General features: G+C 40.4%; 1 protein-coding gene across 1 annotated transcript in view; it reads right to left on the bottom strand.

The window, feature by feature from the left end:
• The window catches only part of cntln (centlein, centrosomal protein), a 79,739-nt gene extending 64,190 nt beyond the window's left edge, over positions 1–15,549 (bottom strand). The window contains exons 1-8 of the mRNA XM_070924775.1: positions 15,469–15,549; positions 12,244–12,332; positions 10,616–10,700; positions 7,134–7,268; positions 6,036–6,215; positions 4,243–4,376; positions 3,059–3,221; positions 2,221–2,445 (exon numbers count right to left, since the gene is read on the bottom strand). Coding sequence (XP_070780876.1) covers positions 2,221–2,445; positions 3,059–3,221; positions 4,243–4,376; positions 6,036–6,215; positions 7,134–7,268; positions 10,616–10,700; positions 12,244–12,332; positions 15,469–15,549 — 1,092 coding nt within the window. The remainder of the gene's footprint in view (positions 1–2,220; positions 2,446–3,058; positions 3,222–4,242; positions 4,377–6,035; positions 6,216–7,133; positions 7,269–10,615; positions 10,701–12,243; positions 12,333–15,468) is intronic.
• Between the last annotated feature and the right edge of the window lie 9,299 nt (positions 15,550–24,848).

Below are 24,848 nucleotides of genomic sequence, written 5' to 3'. Positions count from 1 at the left end.
TTACAACCTAGTGCTGACCCCGCAGGTTAATTGATAGGAAGTAACAGTATCTGAAAACAAGCATGACTCATATTAACTGACAGCAAGGCAGAACTGTTTGGTTACTCTAGACATTGTTCATCCTTAAGCCTTTGTAAAGTCTTGTTAAGCTTCCTGTAAAGAGTTAACTTGACATAAGCCAGGAGAGAACAGACAGTCAATCTTGGTGCACAGCATGGAAGTATAACACACAATGGGTGTTATTCCTCTCACCCACCCTCCTCCTTTATCCCAGCTCTCCCACCCCCCCAAAAACCACTGCGGGAGGGGTGTTCAAAGCCATCGCTCTGGTCCATATTCAAATGAGCGCTGCGTCTCCCCCCTGTGCTCCCGTTGCGATCAGCACTTTGATCACCTCCAATGGTAACTTCCACCAAAACATTTAAAATTAAAATCAAATCTGCCTTAACAACCTGAGCATTAGAATTTAACAGGTGTTCGGGAGGAAGTTGTTACAGAATTTGCGATTATGTGCTCGGATACACACACCTTTAGTCAAACACGCACCCACGCATACACACACGTACACACATACGCACAACCTGTCAGTGAAATTACAGAGTGGGAAACAGAAAGCCCTCCTGACTGAGTTGTATACCTTGGGATACCTGATCTGTTCACTTTGATGTCAGTAGGTAAGAAAGTTAAAGAAACAAATCAGCCAGACAGCAGCTACATGTGTTCAGTAAACAAAAGTTAATATCAATTCTTAGCATAGGTTATATACAAGGTAGTTTTGTAATTACATCTCAGCCTTGGAAATGTGTGATCACTTTTTTCATTCTGACCTGGGAGGGGAAGAGACACGGGGTGGAGAGCATGCTTAGTGTGATAAATAGACACACATATGTATATATACACTCACATATATACCGTTCATACATACATGTACGCACGCACGCATGCATGCCCACACACACACACACACACACACACACACACACACACACACACACACAGCACTAACTGCATTTTCTCTAAATGTAGTATTAATTACAGGGGGAACACTGCAGTACTGTATTTAATTACTGACTAAATGATCCATTTATATTTCACCGCTGGTTAAATTAACAGGGTTAAGTGAGACAGGGCAATTGTAACTCACTTAACATTTGAGCTGATATCTTTTAACTTCCACAGTCTCGGGGCAGCACTGTCAGAAAATATCAACCAATCAAATTAAACAATTACAGCCTGAGGAGGCACAAAAATTACTCAACTGTTGCAAAAATATTATCTTCCGCGGCATCAGCTACAGACTTGTTTTATCTGTAATAGGGCGTAGTTTAAACTGAAGCAAAAGTCACACCGCAGAGCAGATTGAGAGACTCACTATAACAACAAGTGCAGTACCCTACAATGCTGATGGAATGAGGCTGTGTGGCTGAAGAGCACAAGATATAAATACCAAGCCTTTGACACTGTGTGGTCCAAGAGACACCTATCACCATATCATTAGGAGTTGTTAAAGGCCACTTAGACTGTGGCTGCAGCATTAACTTTATAGTAGAGCCTTTATTGCCTTGGGCCGACAGTTCAAAGGTAGCGAGCTAAAGCCAAACCCCTGCTGACTGACAGATGTAGAACTGTAACTCCAACATCATCTTCAAGAGCATTACTCAGCTCCAATTACATCACCTCTTATCTATCTTTGCTATCTGACCGCAGTGTGTTAAAAGGACTTCCAGGTACTTGGGTGGGAGGATAGAAAGAAGATAGATAAAGTGAGTAAGTCAGAGAGTGCATGCGTGCCCAGGACAGAGAGCTAGAGAAGATCAGATAGCTGACATGAAAGACACCGAGAGATGGATAGATCAAGGGTGAACTGGAGCGATATTAAGAGAGTGATTCTCAGTTAAAGACCACCATCACAGGCCATGCAGGGGCTTTCCAGTTATTACTGTGCCTTCTAATCAACCTACACATTGCCGTATAGACACTAGCTCCGGACAGGCGATGGAGAGAAGTATCATAATACAATGTGTTTCTTATGTAAGAAAAAACACAGCCACATTATGCATTATGCACCCACGCAAATGCATATCAAAGTTCAAGAACTTCTACAGCAGAGGAAGCATCATAGAAAACCACTTCTTAGCCTGGAGTTGTGATGCACTTGTTAAACTCTAAAAAGAGAGGGCCTCTGTGGGGGAGATGGTGAAGAATGAGATGGGTGCTTACCTTAAAGTTGGTTTGTCTGTTTGGTGAGGGGTTAAGGGCTGTGTGCTGAGCCTGTTGCTGTTGTAGTTTTATTTGTTCCTGCTGCTGCTGTTGTAACTGGGCCTGGAGTTGCAGGACGTGTTGGTCTTTCTGAGCCAGTAGGCTGCTGAGCTCCTGGTGACTCTGACGGAGGTTGGCCTCACTGGACACGAGGGCCTGGTAGCACTGACTCAACTCCTTGTACAGCTGTCAACAAACACAAACAGGATAAAAAGTTTGGAAAAGCAGGGGCAGGGCAGGAGGAGATGTGAGGAGGCAAGGGAATGGGTCGAGTCAACAAGAAATGGGATGTCAAATGGAGGAAGACGAGACGAAAATCGCTCATGAGATTGGGTGACATGAAGACTGATGTGTTTTCATATGGGGATGTTTTCTTATTTCCACAGTCATAGGAAAGACATATGCTAAGATCATCAAAGTAAGGGGGAAAAGGAAAAATGGATAAAGAGACAACAAAAAGAAAAAGATGATATGAAGTGAGACTAAAAATGTTCCTTCAAGTTCGTGTTTTATGACTAATAATTGCCCGAAATCTCTCCCTATCCCCCTCCCTGTGTAGTGCTGTGTATGGCACAGTGGTACAGTCATCAGAGAGAGGGATGGTAAGTTGAGAACCCATTCACAGTAACAGGATACAGTGAGAGAAGTCCTTCTTTTCTGGCACTAGTCATATAATTGTAGGTTACAGCTAGCTTGGAAATAAAATCACCACAGCGGGTGAGGCCTGAGTGGAGTGCAACAAAGTGGTAATAATAATGATGAGTTTGAGGTTTGGCATGTGTGTTGTATATGCAAGTACCCTCTGGTAGGAGGTGGTGTCAGCAGTATGTGCCTCTTCTTGGTTCCTCAGGACTTTCTGTGTGTCTAGGTTGAGTCCTTCCAGTTGCTTGATCAGATGACTCTGCTCTGCTGCATGTTCTGTACTCTGTCTGTACAGGGTCTGCACTTCTGCACAGTCACGACTACACACACACACACACACACACACACACACACACACACACACACACACACACAATACAATACAATACAATACAATACAAAAACATTGTATTGTCATTGTATTGTATATATCAATAAAGCAGTATTGCCATTCTTTTCTCCATTAATACACTGAAATTATATGTCCAGATTTTTGGATTTAATTCAAGCCTATGAATATAAAGAAATCATATTCAAAATGGTGTGAGGAGGTCAGAGAACCTAAAATAAATCAGGATATTGAATTATTGCTTTTCTTAGATTTAGTAATTAAATTAGTCTGAAAATAAAAACATACATTTGACATAGATGTAATTCACTTTTACAAACAATCAACACAACGCTTAAACTGAAAATGAATAGCTAAATTGCAATATTATGGTGAATCAAGGACAATAATACGTTTATTAGATCTTTCTTTAGTCTAAATTTACTTGAACATATTAAACAGGTTAAGTTTATTTCTGAAATGTGTTTTGTGTCCCATGGAACTACCAGAAAGTGCTCCTCTGACTTATGAGGACATCTTTAATCACCTGGCTAAAACCTTAAGAATGGTCTCCAGCCGTGGTGTGACTGACACGTCAGAGTGCCTCTGGCATTAAAACAGAAAAGTAGTTAAAAAAAAAGGTTGAGATTACCACTAAGACTCCTACGGTTCTCACAGTTTTTATCATATCGACTAAAGCTTAGCCAAAGCCTGCCCCGTTTCCCTTTTCTCCCTCTTTTAAAGCACATCCACTATGCAGGGCTTATCAAGTGGCTTTAGGAGAGCCAGAGTGGAAGAAATCTGTGTCACCCACAAGCCTCATGGCGCAGAGAGCAATATTCTAACTGCTGCACACACTAACACATGTGAGGGGATATATATGCATATGTCTGCACACAACAGATTCCTTTAACTAATGAAATTACCCGAAAATATCACTTATAAAGTTGCAGTTGTTACAAGAAAACAGACACTGAGGTGTATTGGACAACACTTCAGTTGGTAGGGCTCACCGAAGTTGACTGAGTTGCCGCTCTTTTGCTTCTACCTCCCTCTCTTTGGAGGAAAGCTGGGCTGCTTGACTGCTACTGCAGCTCTGCAAGCTGGACAACTCTTGCCAGGCATTGTGTAGCTCCGCCTCCAACTCCTGGTGTAGAAGAGTAACAACACGATTGACGCACTTTCAGAAAATGAAGGAATAATCTGAAATGTGAGAGGATTGTCACAATATATTCCACAGTAGCAGTAGTGGCACTGATGATGACCTAACAGGGTCAAAATACAGATTTTGGAACAGATAGTCTTCAGTTTGAATCCATACGATGTGCAACAGCTCCCACTTCTGCCAAACGTTATCCTTTTAACAGCAACCTAAAGCATCTTTTTAGGCTCCAAATCTATTTTATCTATTCAAACTTACACATGTAACTACATTGATTGTTCATAGGGCTGTAAGCACTGTCAAAACACTTCAGAGTGCACAGCAGCACTGTGGCTTAACAGACCCAGTGGAGACACTGACGTACTGCAGCTGCTGCTATTGTGCTGCTTTCACTGTGCAGCAGGTGTAGACAAGGTGTTAGTGAGAGCTTTTCCTTAATAAGAAAAAAACAGTAGAGAAAGGCAGATTGTACGGCATCAAACACACAAAGGTCTCCAAACCTTGACAGTAATTAAAAAACAGCATTTCACTTGGACAGAATTAACAACATGCAAAATTAATTAGTCATCTGCAATTACAAGAAAGGACGTGAAAACATGCCATAACATGTAGTTTATTTAAGACATAGTTTGTACTGTCAAGCAGGTGTTTAAATAAGTGAACATAATAAGGGGGATCACTAAAATTGTCAGGTGTTTCTTTCATTTTGTCCACCCCCTGCTTAGTTAGAAATATATAATAACTATACAGTAGGTGTACCTTATCTATGCATGCACAAGTGCATGCATAAATTCTTGGATAAATCTTTGCTATGTCAAACAAATTGGTATGATGTATCCACTGCACACCCCATACTCTCCATCTCCATCTTTCAAATCAATATATGATACAAAAAATGAGGAACAGGTGGAGTGTCTTAGGTTGTGATGGATGTGCATAGACTAGTTGCTAGGCTTCATCCAGTCCAAGTGTAATTACTCTGCAGCCCTGACTTATTCAAGACTTTCTGTCTGACTCCATTTGACTAGCGTAGTAATATGTTTCATAACAATTAGTCTATAGGAATGGGAAGAATGTGAGCTTCTCAGCTGCTCCTATGTCCTGAGACTCTAGTATTGGCCGGCAGCTGATTTCTATAAGGGGATGGCAAGAGGCGGCAGGTTGAAATGAGAAAACTCCTCAAGGAGTCTAATCACTGTATTTCTCATGTCCACAAAGATGGGAAGCATTAATTCGGAAATGATGACTGGGGCAATGGACAGATTCTGAAAATGCCCTGCTTGTATTTGGGCATAAATACAAATGACAGAAAACCCACAACAACTACAAACTCTTGCACCCACACATGCAAATGACTTCGCAAAAGTTCCTTTCAATTGTGGTCAGCTCAATTCCTTTTTTTTACCCCAGATCTGTCTACCCCATGTTAAATCATATTTTTTCTTACTTTGAATAGTCCCTGCATATTCAAATTGTGTGCTTTGCAACAGAAATCTATTTGTATTCACATGCTGAGGAGGAAAGGGGATCAGAGCATTCAAGGTGTGCAGAAGAAAGGGAAAGCTAGAGGACGGGGCCCTTCCTGTACAACTTTGTGTGTGGGTGTGTGTGTGTGTCTGAATGGACTTGTCCCTATGTTCATACCTTGACTCTGGCCTGGGCAGCATCCCCCTGGTCTCGTTGGCTGTTGGCCTGCCTCTCTTTCTCCTCCAGGTCAGCACGCAGGGTGGCACAGCGGGAAGTTAATCCCTCTTTCTCCTCCTCTAGAGCCCGCACCACCTGCCGCTCCTCCTCCTCTTTCCTCCTACACTCCGTCTTCATTTCCTGGATAAGAGAGGTGTGTGTGTGTAAGGAGGAGAGTAGGGGGTCGTGAGGGCCAAATAAACAACGGTGACGGAAGGAGAGAAATAGAAAAAGTAGCGATTCAAACTGAGAAAATGAAAAGAGAAAGCTGGAGAAATACAAAAAGAGAAGCAACCCATGGGGCTGAGGCTGAAATGAATATGTAAACAGCGGACCGGCTTTGCTGCGGGAGCCCCCTGCATGGGCCGCTGATTGGCCAAGGTCACCTGTGCTGTATGACTGGGCCCATGCGGCCAGATGTTGGCTGGTGTGGGCCGAGCCGTGCTGCAAGAGCTGGGCTCCTGCAGGTATAGGGGCCAGTCTGTCGGCTTTAATGACAGGCTCCTAATGAGAATGGTGCTTGCTGCAAGACCCATTAGACTCAACCTAGGTCTCCTTTGATGCTGTCCCCCACAATTTCTCGCCATGAGACCTCACCAAGACTGTGTAAGGACCATTCCTTTATCAATTAATCATAGCCAGGTCCCATCTAAGCATAATTAGGGAGAAGCCACACCATCACATGCACACTTTTCACTTTCCCCCACTCATTAAGTATTTATCTGCAAGTTAACAACCTGCTTTCCTTTCTCTCCCTCTCTCGCTCTCACACACACACAGATACACTTTCCAGCTGATAAGTATTCTGTGTTGTCAGTAGCAAGAAAGAAAGCTAAAAAAGCAAGAAGGGGTGAGAAAGAGCGAGGGTGAAAAGCAAGAGGAGAAGACACAAAGACATAGAGATTGTGTTCAAGAGGGCTGAGCAATCCTCTTTCTCCTCTAAATGATTCAAACGCCTTTGGCTATAGCCTCAGGGGACTTGTCGTGTTCAGTGCCACACAGAAAAGAGACTTTTCGACTCTGAGACCCACACTGCCACAGAAAATTTGTTCCACCAACCTTAAGTTCCTGACTCTTATTGACCAGTTGTTCACGCAGAGCTGTCAGCTCCTTCTTCATTAAGGAACTCTCCTCGTCCACTGTCGTCCTCCTCTGTGCCAAGTTGTTAATCTCCTGCTGCTGCCCTGTCACTTTCTGTGGCAGACAGCGAGAGAGAAAAAAAACAGACACAGAGAAACACAGATAGAGAGAAAGAAAGAGAGAAAAAGAGAGCCACAGGTTACATTATGCATTTACGTCTCAGAAAACTCAGAAATAAGGGTCCGGATTGTGTCCTTGACAGGGTCTGAATAACACAAAAGTTTAAATTTATCAGGCATTAAAGCCCGATTGCCCAAAACTATATCTGTAAAACATTAAATAGAAAACTGTTAGATTTAAAAATTCTGTAATATTTTTTTACCCTTGAAGGTGTTGCAAGGGTAATAGGGCTGCAACTAACGATTATTTTCACATTTGATTATTATCTAACATCGTTAGATCTTAAGTATCAGGAAACACAGAAAAGATCACATTTTCCTGGCGCCCAAAGTGACAATGTTAAATGTCTTGTTTGTAACATAAATATTATTAATATTTAAACCCAAAGATATTTAGTTTGTAATAATGTTAAGTGACTCAAAACCATTCATCTATTATCAAAACAGTTGCCGATGAATTTTCTTTCAATTGACATATCGATGAATCCACTATTCGCTGCAGCTCTGAACAGAAAGCAACCACACACCCTCAACTAACAGGATCTAACTGGTACTCATTGTAAATCTATAGTGAGTCACAAGATATCATGAAGCTCCATGATGATCAATTTAATGATTCACAAGGTTCACCAAAGGCCTGCAGGAACGGTCCAATGATTTTAATGACCACCCACTTTTGATGCTGGTATATGTTCACTTCATGTTTTTTGGCAGCCTTTGTGGCCTTAGAAGGAGGAGGCTGGCCTCTTAACACTGTATCAGCTGGGGTTTGGCATTGGCTGGTAATCCACAGCCTTCTGTGGGTACACCCTCCTCTCAAATAACACTGTGCTCTGGGATGCAATTAATTGCCATGTTGAGGGAAAATCGCTCAAATATATCCAGATAGTGGATTTAGCGTTCCTCGCTACTCCTAGCTCGCCGTGCTAAGAACAGAGGGGCTTTAATAGAGATTTATACTGGAGAGCAGAAAATAAATTCAAACGTTGATAATGAGGTAGGCAAGAACAATTTGAACCCCAGTAGTGCTCAATTGATAGAAGAGAAAAAAAGGGGGGGTCCGCCAAGTTAAGAGGTCTAGGACAGAAAGATTAGCATTTGAAAATTCCCAGTGCAGTTCAAAAATGAAAGCTAATTATGTTACAAAAATGGAAAGGAGTAGCGAGGGAAAGTATACAGAGAAAAAAGAGGAATTAAAAAAAACAAGAATACGAAGGAAAAAAACATTATCAAAGGTGGAGGAAAAACCAATTAATCACTATTTGGGTGGCTCAAGACGGTGGATGATTTGATGACTGTCAGAGGGCCGGATGACACAGCACAGAGCTCAGTGCTCTTGATGAGATTCACAAAAAGTCTGCATGTTTCATTACAAAGAGTTTAAAGAGGAGAGCGAGACACTTTCTAAACACAGAAAACAGCAGCATGCAAGTATGAAAATGGAATAATTCATTAACAACATTTTATTGGCTTTTCAGTGAAAGAATTTGGAATTCATCAGATCAGCTGAGAGACATAAAGACTGTTATAACAACTCTTCAAGCACCCAATAAAATGGGCAGCTTTACCGTAGTCACCCTGTGCTATTTGTATTGTTGGTACACTATGGCCTTCAGCTGGAGAGTGGAAGCACAGACGGTTGGTTTGCAAGTTTGACACACAGGAGGAAATGGTGAAGTTGGCAGAAACAGATTAAGAATGCGTGGCTACTTATGTAATTAACTAGCTGTGGTAATTTATCCGCCCGCCAGCAATTAGTTTAAGCTTCTAATAAAAGTTACATTGCAGATCAATACAATTTTCAGCTCACCCGAGCCTTGTTGAAATCAGGCAGATTTTTTTGGGTGGGCCCTTCTGGTCTACAAGTGGAAAGTCTAGGTCTGGCATCAGGGTAAAAAAGGACAGTATTTCCTTTCTAAAGTGGCATTTATAGTAAAACGACATTAATTTTCTCATGCATAATGCTACAGCAGGCCTTTCTTATAGAGACAAATAAATGGGCCACACTTATTTTTACTTTCAGGCCCTGTATATTATTGCTATAGTGGCTTAAAACGTGGTGGATTATGAATTTACAGTAACATTAATGCAACGGCAACATAATAACAGAGTGTCTCACACTTGCTTTATCTTATATTCTTATCTTAATAATTATGTTCTACAGTGAGGTGGTTCTCTCATGTAATATAGCAGCCCAGTCTCTTGGCGATATTGTCCTTTCCAGAGACTTTACAAATAAAGTTTGCTGGCAAGTTGGCTGTCATGGGTGCTAATGCATCAGTCATTATTTTTATGTACATTTTTATCCATTAGAACTTTTTACTGAAAAGAGGCAAATCTTTACATGTGTGACGACAACTTAATACTACTTGTTTTTGTCTTTTTTTCATTGTATCTGTTCTCATTGTGTACACCGCAGCACTGAAGGAACTCATCTTGTTCCTCTGTATACTGATTATTGCATATTTAGAGGATGACAATAAATTCTACCTTGAACATTGAACTTAAATACTGACTGAAGCAGAATATCCATAATAAATCCACATCAAGAGTGCTATGCTATAATACTTGGGGAACCCTGTACTTGTGAGACATTTTGTTCACATTTGTGTGAAACCTGAAACCCGAGAAAACTTTGTTTTACATCCCTCAAACTAAAGGCCCAAATATTACAATGCAATAAAGGTTAACGAAATCACCTATCTCCTATGAGTTACTACTACAACTACTGTATAGACTGGATCAGAGTTACGATTGCTGAGGAGGGCAAAAGCACTGGCAAGCTGATGACTCCATCACAGCCAGTCTCATTAGGAATGAACAGGACTCTGGATGAGGGACACTAATGACGGAGACTGACAGATGCTTCAGTGAAGGGATGATGATTTGGAGTAAATTAGATTAGTGATGTCATTATCGTAAGCCATCATACCATCAAGAAATATTACTCCAGGGGCAGTGGAAAAGAAAGCAGGTAAAAGAGAGAAAGAGCTGGAGGTGTTCAGTTAAAAATACACAGAGATTCTGTTGGTTATTCATTTTTTATACGACATGTTATTTTTTTTCAAGTTTCACTTGACTTTTAAGCTAAGAATAAACACTTGTTTGTGATGACAACCTAGAAAAGGCAGGGGACCATGGAAGATAAAAAACTAGCAGCTTTTGTCAAGTAAATATTTCAGACCTGGTTAAATGACTCCCCCTCCATTAATATGTCTGAGATCAAACAGACATCGCCTAAACACAGAAAGTTACAGCTTGTTAGACCAAACTGTACAGTACCTGTTCCAGCTCCTGTATCTTGTAGTCTTTGGACTGGAGGATCTCCAACACCTTCCTGTCCTTTATCTCAGCTTTGTGCTTCTCACTAGAAGAAAGAGAAAAGAAAAACAAATAGGTGTGTGTCCATAGGCATCTACAATTGAGTGACTTGAGACTATAGGGTTAGAATAAGGCAAAGTACATCCTCAAAGATCAACGTACACCATGTCACACCTTTTATTCTTTTCATACAAAATGATAAAAAGTCAGATGTTTAATGAAAACTACTCTTCAAAGAAAATAATTATCAATGTGAATAAAAAGGAAAATGCTCAACCAGTGGTAAAAGAAGAGCTACTGTGTTATCTTGCTGCTGCACCAAACTCTGAACTTTTCTCTCTAGCCCAATAGCACCTCTTTTATCATAATGAACTTTTAGTGAGACAAAAACAAGGCATCAATTGGGGACCTGTTTGTTTCAACTGCTTTAGGCCACCAGGGGCCACCCATTCCCTCCACTCATCACTTGCTCCTTCTACACCTCCCATCTTTGAGGCCTTTTCTCTCGTCTCTTTGCCTCTTCTGATCAGCCGTCTCCCCCGGTAGACACTGAAATAAGTATCTGGGGTGTCCCTGGAGGAGCTGGAACGCAGGCTGGCCTAGCTACATCTCCTTGTATATTGGGCTGTGTTCACCATGTCCTGAGCAACCAACCAATCACTCTACAAGATCCACACAGGAAGAGGAGGGGAGGGTGAATGGCAGTTCCCAGTGGGCACCAGCGCTTGACTGGAGTCGACACAATTACCATGTCAATATCCTCCTGCGCATCAGGTGATACAATGCACATACACTCTCTGGGTGCATGTTCCCCCACCAGTCTCAGCGGACCAACATACTTTGATGGGTTTCCTATGGGGCTATAAAGGAACTGAAGAGGGTGGAGGAGCAGGAATGAGAGGCACAGGTACTGAGGAACTCTCTGCACACTTCTGCCCTGTGTTTTACCCCTATTAAGGGTCTACTAACAACTGACAGACCTCAAAACGTATGTGATATGCACCCATGACAGGGGAACTATCATTCTAGGATATCCTCAAAAGGAAAAAGTCCGTAAAAACGTAAGTATTGAATACAGCTTTACATTCATTTCAACTGGAAAAAAACTGTGTTCAAACTGCAGTGATACCAGCAAAGATAATTTAAAGTCAATTTTTTTTCCTAACACGGAGGAATATATGTAATTTATCCAGCTGTGAAAAGACCTGAACCTCTGTTTCTCTTCTGAAAGTTCCCATGCCACTGTGTTTGGTGTGGCTTAGCCACCCTGCAAAGGAGGTTATATTCAATCTCACAATTTATCCGATAAAGACAAGCATTTGGCAGGAGTGTTTCAACTGTCCAGAATGGGTGCGGCAGAGGAGGAGTGTTTTCATTAAAAGGGTTTCCATGGTTGAACTGCTAGACCGGGGATAAGAAGGCTTAAATCAGCATCTGCACCAGATTCCGTCGTAACCCCAGTAGAATGGCCAAGGTGCCTTAAACACCCCTTGAACGACTTTCACACATATTTCTCTTCACTTGTGAGATAAAGGAATTTTCGACTATTGAGCCTCGCAGGTAGCAATTTGAAAGATGAATCTACTCACCGCTCAACCACCAAACTGACAGCCTGGGTCAAGTCTGGATTTGCCACTTGCAGGCGTTTCCATAGGGACCACACAAACTCCTTGTCTGCCTGTGAAAATAAAAGATTCAGCGAGTCAACAGCTGTTATTCCTAATTGAGATAAATAGCTTTTGATAAATGTGTCTCCGAATGCAGTGAGGTGAACAAGGAAAGTCACAGCACATCTCAGCTTTTCTCACTGAAAAACAAAAAATTAAATAGGATGCTCAATGACATTAGCATACGACAGAAGGGGTAGTCAATCAATAATTTAAATATCTTGTACAAAATAGTTTTTGATCTGGCCTGCCCTCTCTAATCATGAGCCTCTCTTAACAGGAATCCTCATCGCTGAGATGTGACCTTCGACTCAAGGGGAGCAAGCATTGACACTTGTCATTATGCACTATTTATGACTGGGGAGAGCTGAGATCCAAATCAAAACACAGCAGTCGAGCTTGCATTTTCTTTATTAATCAATTGCGCTCTGGATATGTTTTCCACCACAGCTCCAAAGTAACTAGGCCCAAAGAAACTCAAAACTGATGACAGAGAGAGTCATCTTCAAGTAGAAAAACCCAGCCAGCCCCTGACACATTTCCAATTCAAATTGTCTCGCTGATTTTTCAAACATTTTAAAGCTACATTACATTTAATGAGGGACATCTAAAAACTACATTTTCTGACATTAAAAGACAGAATTATACCAAATCGACTTAATATAAAATTATCTGATAAATTATGTTCACATCATCATAAGATAAAAGTCATCCCTCCCACTGGAATCTACTGGTCTCCAATTAGTACATGAATTTTAACCCCCTTTTCGAAAGTGTCTAATCAATTATTTACTAAAATGGCAGAAGCAGACCTTGATAAGACCATGAGCTGAACATATAAAGTGGAGGAACTGTAGATCTCTGTCTCTGTATGCATCTGTGTGTAAGTGTGTATGTGTGTGTGTATACAGAGTGGGAGCAGGGTGAAGGAGGATAGAGATCTCACCAAATCAGCCCTGCAATGCAACTATAAAATTAAGCAGCATGGTTGACTTGAAATAGGTGGTCTCCCTCTGCCTGGCCTTTGGCTGGCATTAGCCGTTCTGCCGACAAGTGTTCAGTCAGGACCCTCATCAAGAGCTCTGCTCTGCCGTATGTGTACTTAAAGATGCATTGAGTGGGTGTTTGATGATCGTTGAATTATTAATTTTGAATCTAGACACTGAAACACCATTGGCTAAACATACCACAGAAAGCCACTGGAATTCAGCCAGATATTAATAAAATTAGCATGGTCTAGTAGGAACATTTGCTGGCCGACAGATGAGACTCTTTGTAGTTAATGGCTGTCCTGAAGTACATCTTGTCAGAGACTTAAGACATCAATGGTATTCAAATGCCACTATTAAAATGGTACACTGCACAACTAAAGGTCCCTATTAGATAGACAGAATCGGTGATGTTCTACTCTAGACAAGACCACCAAGGATGGCCTCCATGTCAGTTCAATGTAGTAGGACAGTGGGGACTCAGTCTGAAGTGAACAAAGTATCACTGGGAAACTAGTGGTACTATAAAGTAGTGCATTAAAACATGGTTGTTGTAATCTAAGGGTGCTCTTATTTGCTTGTTAAAATGTTTGTAGGACAAAGGCCTAATCAGTGCCATTAAGAAATAGCACTGTTATAAAAATGTAACGTTATGGGGAGTATTCTAGGTTCTGTCAATATTTTCAGCAAAATTCAGAGAGAAATACAACTTGCAACATGAACATTTTCAGCAGTTGTGCTTTTTTTGGGGTTGTTTGGTGAGCAAGAAAGAAAATCATACAAATCAATTACAAATTGTTTCCACCAAATTGTTTCATAAATGTACATTTTTAAAAGTAAAAAATGGACTGAGGCCTCAAAATATGTGTCACTTTTATAGGTGGAGTTTTTATTAGAGTCTAGAGAATTTTAGTTGTCAATTATTCATACTTAGTATAACATGAGTTAGTTTTTTGTTCATTGAATCACATAGGTGCATACATTTGCAGCCCTATACAAGTTTGTAAGGATGCCTTGTGCCTCCTACAAGTTATGGAATAAAGGTCAAACTTTTTCTGAGTAAACTCTAAAAAGTTAACTTCAATAGTCAAACTAAACTTTATACACAGGGGAAAAAAAGTAACAGGCACACATGTGGCCAAACAGCACAACAACAAATGTTCCTGCCCCATGTGTTAGGTGGTATCTATAGTCTAATAAAAACTCAAATGTAACACATCATCTGCTGAACCCAGCTGTCTACCTACCTGTACAGCAAGGTACTGTGGATATGCAAAGTGAGAAATGCTGGGTTAAGTTCACTCATGTTATTAGGCACCACCTGGTGGTGAGTATGCAAGGACAACCTCCCTCAATCAATTGACTCACAAAGTGAAGATGAAAGGTTCTCAAATCTGCTCATGAGAAATTTGTGGACTATGTGTTTGTATTCATTGTATTCAAATGTACTGTCAAGGAAGCAGATATGTGTTACAAACTGTTTACTGTCTTTGCTGAGCCTTCAATAAAGTGGGGTCAGGTCATTTACAGACTTTTGCAGCTAAACGGTAGTGACAACCAAACAATTACAATAGGCTTTATGCAATTTAGTAAAATCATCTAATCTTTAAATAACAACTAACTCCCTGGAAATATTTATGCTTTTCAATTTTAACTGTCAACTTGCAGTCATGTACCTTAAAACTATAATCATGAGTTCATGCCTTTTGAGTTTCAATTAGTGGAGCTGAAACAGAAACGACTCTTTTTTCTTTTTACACCAATAAACGTATTTCACTCGTTGCTTCATCCGGCTCAAGAAAAGCTTAAATATGTAAAAACAACAGTGCGTGCAGCAATTAGAGACAAATGTCAAATAGTATTCACCTTGGATACTTTTACCCCAAAGTGATGTAATCGTGGCGGGACACTTGAACTTAACACTTAAAAACCATATCTAGTGAGCTGAACAATTGTCAACATGAATGGACAAGTGCTGTAATCAGTTCACTCAATAAATAGTACTATTTTAGAGCAATGTTGGTGTTATGTGTTTTTAGGTTAAAAAGAAGCAAGCTTTAACCGTTTGTGTGTCCTATAACAGAACAATTTCTTCAGGTAGCAGATACCACCATCCAGCAGTGTATGCGCGTCACTTTGCATGCACATTCATACATACCTGGCATTGCATTAACTCATCTGATAAACTCTTCACCTGCTCCTCCAAAACCAGGATGCGACCGTCGTCTTTGGAGGACATTTTGGGGCTGAAAAGGAAGCAAAATAAAAACTGAGATCAGTCTGGAGCCTCGTATGTAAGAAATACCACTTGTAGCGGATAGATAGATACAGATGGCACTTTATCAGCATGTAAGCCTGTTCGTATTTTATTCGGCGATGACACTGTTCATTTGGAAAGGGGGGACTTGACAGGGGATTTGTACTTTTCTCATCTCTTCTCAGTATCTGAGGTTAGCTAACAGCTAGTTATACGTCTTTAGCACACTCGCAGAATGAGACAATCAAGCTCACTGCACGCTCTTTAGGAAAAGAACACAGTATCTCTCTTACCTGTTTCGATAGTTTGCTAACCAGGCAGATGTCAACACTGTAGCAGGAGCTTTACAGAACGAGAGAGTGCTACTGTAGCTATCTTAGCTAACGTTAGCCACTTAACAAACAATCATATTTTCCGTTTGTCTGCAGTTGACAGCCTTCCGTGTAAAGTCAGCGCCTCGCAAAACGTCACTGCATACTTCAACGGCAGTCTTTAATCATCCATTAAAAGTACCCTTTCTAGGTTTTCCTGCTAAACCAAAACAAACTTTCTGGGTGAATCACACCGTTGTCAATAACTACCGAAACGCTCTCCTTCCTTTCAAACAAGCCCGCTGTTTTCCGTTTATGTCCCTCCGCGTCATCTTAATCACGTCATTTTACGACCACTACAGCTAACGTACGGCAGAATGATCCGAATCCAAATGCAGTGGTTTCCAAAGGTGCGTGTGCTTGCTTCAAGTGGTCCTTCATAAAATCAGATTTAGTATTGACTAATTAAGGAAAAGAGTGACACTTTAACACGATTCACACCCCCTATGTTTTTTTTCACCTTCCTATCTAATAAGGAGAAAAAAATGTGTACGATACAATCCAATGTACAAGAACAGCCTATTACATGTGGACCCTTGGGATAAAAAAGTACAGGGACCTCAAACCTAATCTTATAGTTAATATAGTATTTTTCTATTATTAGACCTACAGTTGGCTAAATGATTGGGCTATAGTCTGTGTGCGTGCCTGGTTTCATATCATTCCACATAAAATCATGATCCTGGACATTGTTTGGCAGCCTGGTTAATTATCTGGTGACTTCTTCAATCAGCCCATGTCTCCCACTGGGCTCTCATCAGAAGCACATTTTATCAGACAAAGACCAACTCTGAGCAACGATTAACATCAAGTCCAAACCACCATGGATCAAATCTATTGGCTTTAAATTATAAATAACTTATATGTGAAAGAATTCTTAATCATCTAATGCTGAGAATATGCTACGGCTATGATACATGTGTTTTCACTACCCACTTAATCACTTTCAAGTTAGGTCAGGTTCATGTTAACAAGCTATTTAGGGTCTTAAATCCACCCTCTTATATGTTTTTGGTGTGTTTGAGGAAAATATCAAATAATGAAACTAATTTGGGTCGTTTTATAGTAATCAGTTGTGATTTTTACAGACGGCATTTTGACATGTCACAGTAGGAAAAGCACAAGTCTGGAAAAAAAAGAAAAAAAAAAAGCCAGCAAATATCAAGTTCTCTCCAAATGTAATTATTAGGGCACATTCAACATACTGGATAAGGTCTACATAAAATAAGTACAATGTAACAAAATAATCAAAGCAATTTAGTAATATTGTAATTTTTTATTATTCTCTACACTAAATACTGTGGTGTTTTGATTTATTTGTCATAAAATCTTTACGGGTAATAAAATGTCAAAACAATTGATAAAAACATTTAAATCACTTAATAGATTAAATTTAAGGCCTATAAGACATGAAAGCTGTCTTATGGGCTTTGAAGAACACACAGTACTTTTCAAGAAGTAGAAGAAGAGGAATAAGAAGAAGACTATCATGTTTATCATGTCCATATTTTATTCATACAGAGCCTGATAAATAAATAGTGCATTTGAAAATCAAAGGTTGAACAATAAAATGTCACAATTTATCAAAATTACAGTAACATTAATAGAAAATGGCAACATATCAATGGCAAGTAGATGTGTTATGTAGCTATTGTTCGTAGAACACAGAATGAGCGTTCCCCAGTGTCTGCAAGAGCTGTTTTACAAGGCTATTAATCCCTTTTGTTATGTGAAAGATCAACAACCACACGAATAAGAAAGAAAGAACTGACATTGAGATATGATATTGATCTTTATATGGCAGTTTATGTTTAAACTGTTGTTTATCTTTTAATAGACACATTCATACCTTACCCCTGTTGATATTTGCCTTGTTTTATATGTTTTTAATGATCTGTTATAAGGTCAAAGACATTATGCTCAATACATTTTGAATCCATAGTGGGAGCTTTGAGAATTGGATGCAAGCAAAGGGAAAATGAACAAAGACGCGTGTTTGACATCTGTTTTGCTGGTGAGACAAGACAACTCCATATTGTGTGGCTAATGTACTTAAGTGTCCAGCCAGATTTGGAGCACAGGGTGAGAGAGGAAAATGAAGAAATATGAGGACTGGCACTCCTCTTCAGTCATACAAATGTTGGTTCATCTGCTCACTGCTTAACACAGACACACACACACACACGAACACACACACATAAAGAGAAAAGATGCAATTGACTTAGCATGATTAGGCTGTTCCTTGACCCACGAACACTGCCTCTCATTAGGATCCTCATTTGCGGAACAATTTTAGAGGCAGTAGACTGGTACATAATGTGCAACATCTGCCTGCCCCCTGTTTCTTGTTCAGACACACAAACTGACACATGGTATCTATAAATAAGCCTCTCTCTCTCTCTCTCTCTCTCTCTCCCCCTCTCTCTCTCATCATGAGGAAAAATGACCATCATACATCTGCAACAGGGTTTTGAGTCTGGTTACTGCGGTTGTACATTCTTCATCAGGTCAAAAATCATCAACAGATTCAAAATATATTTGTTACGAGACAAAACCAGTGGCAAAAAAATCAGTTAGTTTCTCTGATAAGAAACCTTGAAAGTGATTAATTACAGTCAGAAGAAGATTACATGGCAAAATACGGTCAATATAAAGTCAAATTAACACATTTCTCTCTGAGGAAACTGGCAACTCAAAGGGATCATCTTCTAACTATCCCCTCTTTCATCATCAAATGCGTATAATTTGGCCCCAGACACTTCCAGTTGCTTACATGTTCTACACAGGCATGTTCCACCATGTTTTGACAGTGCCTGCTGCTGCTCTTTCCTATGTCTGAAGCAGCCTGTATCGCCCTCTTTTAAGTGTTTGTTGTCTGTCCCACTAATGACAGATTAATCCAGATCTGAGAGCATTTTAGGCACATAAAAGGCAGATCTCAGCCGAGCAGTCTTTCATATCACCAATGATGTGCTTCCTGCATTTACAGTGAAAAGAAACAAACTTCACTTAAAGCTCTGTCATTATTTGATTTTACTTCTTTTATCTGAAAGATTTTATTGGATGTATGAAACAGGTCACAAATCAGTTGATCATTTAATCATCACTTGACCTCTGCTGCATGTCATATCCCTCTCTAGCTTCCTGTGTGTTTCTTGCCTTTACGTGCACTGTCACTATCTAATATAGAGACAATGAAACAATGTCTGTTTGCCCATTAAAGCTGCTTCTTGGGGCCAGATTACTACTTACTTACTACTTGGCCAAACTATTCATACTGTAGATAAGTACCATTGAGATCAAACACTCTACAAAATCACACAATAAGCTTCTTCAAGTTTTCATGATATTTTATCCCCTTACATAATTAAAATTTTAATTAGTATAATGGATTGAGCCAAAGATGTTGCAGCAGTATTGACATTTGGCTCTATTTCCTTCAAAAGCACACTGTTGTATGAGATATACTAAAAGAAATGAATAGTGTAAATGTCTTAATTTGATGATATGGGATAAAGGAGCGCCACTGTCACAATAAACCTTATTTTGATAACACATTTAATTGACCAACCATAGAATCCGTCTCTGTAAAGAAGTTGCAGAATGAATCTTTAATTCAAGACTCGATCATTAGCTTCACATCAAGTTTGTGACTGAAAAGAGATTCTCCCCTGCAAGAGTCATACTCAATCTAAGTTTAAATGAGAGCTCTGAAATTGATATCCACTGACATAAATCACAGCTCAAAAGATATTTTCATCCGTCGTTATGACTTTGGAGTGTTTGGAGAGATGGTCAAGTGATTAAACTCGCTCATATGATTGAAACAGACTGCTTTTCTTGTCATAATGAATATCACTTATAACACTGCTTCACATGTGGAATATTGTCTACAGCTGGATCAAATAGATAGACCAAATGAAATAAGCCATCAGTAAAATTGCCACAGCATGGTTTAACTTCTTTACTGGATGCCACAGAATATGACTAACTCAGATGTATAGCTGCAAATATAAGCAATACAGCAGCAAATGTAAACCAACCCTTGTTTGAAGTCGTCTTTGTGCGCCTCTCATGTCTAATTGCCCAACTGTTAAAATGTGAAGAGCCACCCCTTGAAACAAGACAGCTCTTGCATTGACAATCCCAATGAGCATGCTTGTCTCACCTCTGTTCTGCCTCAGCGGAGTCACAGGGAAGTTCAAGTGCCAGGAAGCATTTAATCTACCAGGGGGAAACAGTGACACAGAATTGTGATCATGCAAATGCACCTGCATGAAAAATTCAAGAACCAAATGACAAGCCCCGGTGTGCTGACAGAGGAAGGAAGAGAGGCACAACGTGACACTCCATGGAGAATTGTGAAAGCACAGTCTCCGCCTGCCGCCTCAGGTAAGTGGGGATATTGTCTGCATTAATGTGGCCTAGCTTTGATGCTGAGGGAAGAAAGAACCTGAGAACTGCGGGAGATGACAATAGATACTAAAGAGTCACTAGTCCCCAGCTTTAAAGGAACATTGATTGTACAAATGCCAGTTGGGATGTCGAACCTGCACAGTGTTTAGCAGAACATCACTCCCCCTGTATGGAAATGAGACAGGCTCCAACATGTGAGAGTTACATCTTTGAACAGAGTCACTTTGTAGCACAGCTGATGACTCTATTTGTTGAGTGTTTAATGTTTTCTTGTTGAATAAGATTAGATAATAAGCTGTTACCACGCTGGGTGCCTTTTGAAATTGAAATTGGCCATCACCAACCTTTGAAATTGCTCACTGAATTCATGTTCAATTGCTGACATTTTAAAGCTTGTTTGCACACATTTCTATTCAAGCAATGCCCTGAGGAGGATATTATATCTCTCGCTGGAGTCTGTGGGAGAATTATCAGCCACTCTTGACCTCAAGCATGAGCCATCCTCATGCTGAATCCTGTGAGAACTTGGGCTGCCTTACAAAACCCCAGGACAGAGAAACCATTGATTACCGCTTCTCTTCCCTCTTTTCAGCCTTTAGACATACAAGATCTTTGCACCTAAATCAGACAATTCCAGCTCAAAACCTTCCCCCATCACAAACACTCTTTGCCATCATGTGCACTCCTGTATACATGTGATGTCGTTGACCTAACATAAGCCCCCCCCCCCCCCCCACACACACACACACACACACACACACACACACACACACACATGCTGTGGGCACAAGCCCCCTTGTTCCTAACCCCTGCCCCAATGAGATGGCATGGACCTGTGTTTGACTTCCCATCTGATGACCTTCTGGTCCTATCCTCAACAGACAAGAGCCCTCATAAAGGAGGAATTGATCCACACAAGACCCACCTCTTAGAGGCAGCAGCGTGTATGTGGGTGTTTGTGTGTATCCATGGTGCCATGAACCTAAGGGCCACGCTCACTTATGGCTCACCCAACTGGTGTGCCATCCCAACCCTGGTTAGCTCCCCTCAGGATGTGTGGGAACAAGGAGTCAGGCTATTTCCCTCGGGCCCTTGCTAGAGAGCTTGTCCTTTGCTTGGTGAAAGGGTAAATTAAGGTGGTGAGGTTGTATTTAAGTTCATATTTCCCTCGAGTATGAGAGCGGAGACCAAGGACATGGGACATTGATCGCCCTGAGTAAATGCTGCCCAGTTGGAAAACAGCTTTGAGATGAGAAAAGTATTTGTCTTATTTCAAACACCTGTGCTTCCCTCTGCACAAGTTAGGAGACACCAAACTAAGAGATTGAGATGTAGAATTGTTTCTGTAGCACAATTTTTCTTTAGTGTTGCTCATTAAATATCTTCGTCCTTTTATGATCAAACATTTGATGCCTGAAATGATCACAATGTTTTACAATTATCTGCTTATTCAAATTGAGGGTCGAAGGATAGAGGATGCTGCATGTTGTACAGATTATAAAGAAAGGTGTGATTTTGAGCTTGACTTGATGGTAGCACATAACTTATCTAATAGAAAATACCAAGAAAGTGTGACATTTATCTGGCATCAGAAATGTCACATCACAGTCAAAAGTAATAAAGAAACATTCCTGGAGCCATTAACAATCTCATGACTGGCGAAGAGAACAGTATGAACCAGTCCTTCAAAAACTCTTCAGGGTTCTTGGCGGTGGTCAAATTGACCTTTTCTGGGCCTTTCTATGCTTTAGTGAGAGGAACTTAATGAACAGGGGGACCTCTGTGGATTTGATGGATCCATGAGTGCGGACTGTGCGGTGCAGCAGCTGATGGCCTTCCCAGGAGGTGGAACACTTCAGTAGCAGGTTCAATAGCTCATTATCAGTGGTCCCGCTGGATAATTAGTGAACAGTGGGATCCTGTCACAGGGACAAATAAACATACAGTATACTCTTGCTATCACGCTGCCTTTACTGGTTACTTGTACAATATACATTTAATATCAGTGTCGACTTAAATGCCAGGTGGTACACAGTAGAGAGGCTGGTATATTAATACCTTTCACACAATATAAACAAACATTTTATATATTATATTGTGTATATTTTAAAGACTTGGGACCACAAAACTGTATGTGACATTTTACAGTAGAAAAAAAAAACTTGCCAGTGCTCTCTGGTGGACAAACTATGTGATGGAGGTCATGTTTCTAACTACACAGGCTGCGTAGTGAAAGCAGCAGCAGCTTCAGTCCTCCATCAGTATTTATGCAGGATGTGTTTGGCCACAGTAATTCTGTATGGTTGCCCAGGTTTTAGCAGCGGTCAGAGCCCAATACACAGTCACTGTCGTTATAGACTAAAATGGAAGCGCATAGGACGGTAATGAGGTAATGATACCTCAAACAAATTCAGCATTTTGGACTGCAATGTCTTGTTACATATTGGCTGACAAATGCACTGATATGGATATCAGCAGTAAGCAAATATCGCCCAGTTATTGGCTCTAGTACATAGAGCCATGCTCTATTTAATTTAAAAGTTGACAGCAATGATTAGTTTTATTGAACATTTGTACCGTATAGGGCCATCAGATCTTTTTTTGTTTTTGAGTGTAGGAAGTGCTACATTTATATAAAATCCACTATGGATTGGGTTGGCTCTATAATGTTCATTGTTCAATCAAGACTAGGATCTTTCCCTAATCTTAACCAAATGCTGTAAGTGCCAAAACATAACCACAGAAAACATAAATCATGCTTTAGTTGCTACGAGTAGATATTGTATTGCAAGAGTGGATATTGTAGGAAAAACAAATGAAATACTTTGTCAGTAAACACTTTGCAGATATGTTCTGTATGAACAATTTGCGACTTACGGTCATGAAAAATGTTTCCTCATTTTGTTGATTAAAAAGAAGTAAATGTATTTGTTGTTGCAAATTCGTATAACTGTAATTTCACAGGGTTAACACATACTTTCTTGCACCTGAGCTTAGATCTTCACCTTTGTCATAACATTAGTCATTTCTAAATTAACTTTTTGCTTCAACAACAATCAACTAATGGGATGGTTGGCCCTGCTCATGAAGCCCACCCAGCAATACAGAAGCACAATTGTTCCAACAACTATGAACTAAAGACATAGCTAGAAGCTGAAAATGTACGAGTTCGGCTAAACACACCCCCATCATAACTATGCTATCACACATCTTGTGTAAGTCATAACAGAGATTTTTCATCTGATAGTTTGGCAACATGCTAAGAGCAAAGAAAAAAAGGTCGTGTTTTACTTTTATGTGCAGTTTATGTCATATTACTCATCCGCACACAGCCCCTGGTGTCTATATGGTTAATGAACACTGCTGAATAGAAAACAGTTTGTGAGTCAAATTAAAGCAGCATCAAAGCGTTTTAAGTCGATACAAAATAGATTCAAACACCTAGTTTTTTTTCCTGGACAATCCTTTAAAGGCTTTTTGTTTTGTTGCTCACATAAGTATGTAATATCTCATTTAATTAGCAATGTAAGCCCTCTGACAAACAGGCATATGGTCCTCGCTCTCCCACGGCCTTGGCCAAGGAATGAATATGCATATCCTGGGACCTCAGTAGCTTGTTACCCTGGAATGAATTCTACACAAGCCTAATCCCTGATCTATTATTTACCCCTTGACCAAACATGCAAGTGGGGCTTCCAGACGCTTGACTTGATAGAAATGACTGCCCTGGGATTCAGCTGCCTCTCTCACCCCAGTGGAGGAGCCAGGCTGAGGCAGGCAGTCACTCTGTGGAGCGCTGTATCTCTTTCTGCTCCACTCTATCCTCTCCCTCTCTCTCTCTCTCTCTCTCTCACACACACACACACACACACACACACACACACACACCCCTCCCTCCTTCAACTCTTCACTCTTGAGATATCTCAGTCAAATGTTGAGCAAATCCTCATAAAAACAAGTGCACAATGAAACTTTAATGAGCGCGCCCACTTCTGAGGGATCTGCGGGACACGACTTAGGAAATCAGTGTCACATCCCTGCAGTACACAGAGAAACCCTCCAGAAACTATTTCCAACTGCCTAAAACGTGTGCGCGCGCGTGCGTGTACTGTACCCGCGAGGGCAGAGAAAGTGAAAAAAGGGAAAGTTCAAATGAAATGCAGCGTGTACCCCCCCCCCCTCCTAAGAAAAAAACTTAATACAGTGGTTAAAAGATGGCAGGAAATTCAAAAACATTTGTATTTATTTTGTATTATTTGTTGCCTGTCTGGCTACATTTGATCGATTTTCTTGCAGGTGTATTGTTTAAAATACAGATATATTTTGACTACAATATATCTGCACTAAATACACACAAGAGTCCTCGCTGCTTTCTAAGTGTTTCCACGAGCTGTAATGCGCGTCTCAGGCGATTTCTTATCTTGAGAGCAGAGGGGTTTCTGGCACATTTTTTTTTTTGTCGCACAAAGATGTGACTCTTCCTCCTGACACAAT

This window comes from Enoplosus armatus, chromosome 2 (assembly GCF_043641665.1).
Source record: "Enoplosus armatus isolate fEnoArm2 chromosome 2, fEnoArm2.hap1, whole genome shotgun sequence".
Taxonomy (NCBI): domain Eukaryota; kingdom Metazoa; phylum Chordata; class Actinopteri; order Centrarchiformes; family Enoplosidae; genus Enoplosus; species Enoplosus armatus.
This window is presented reverse-complemented; position numbering and strand designations above follow the sequence as displayed.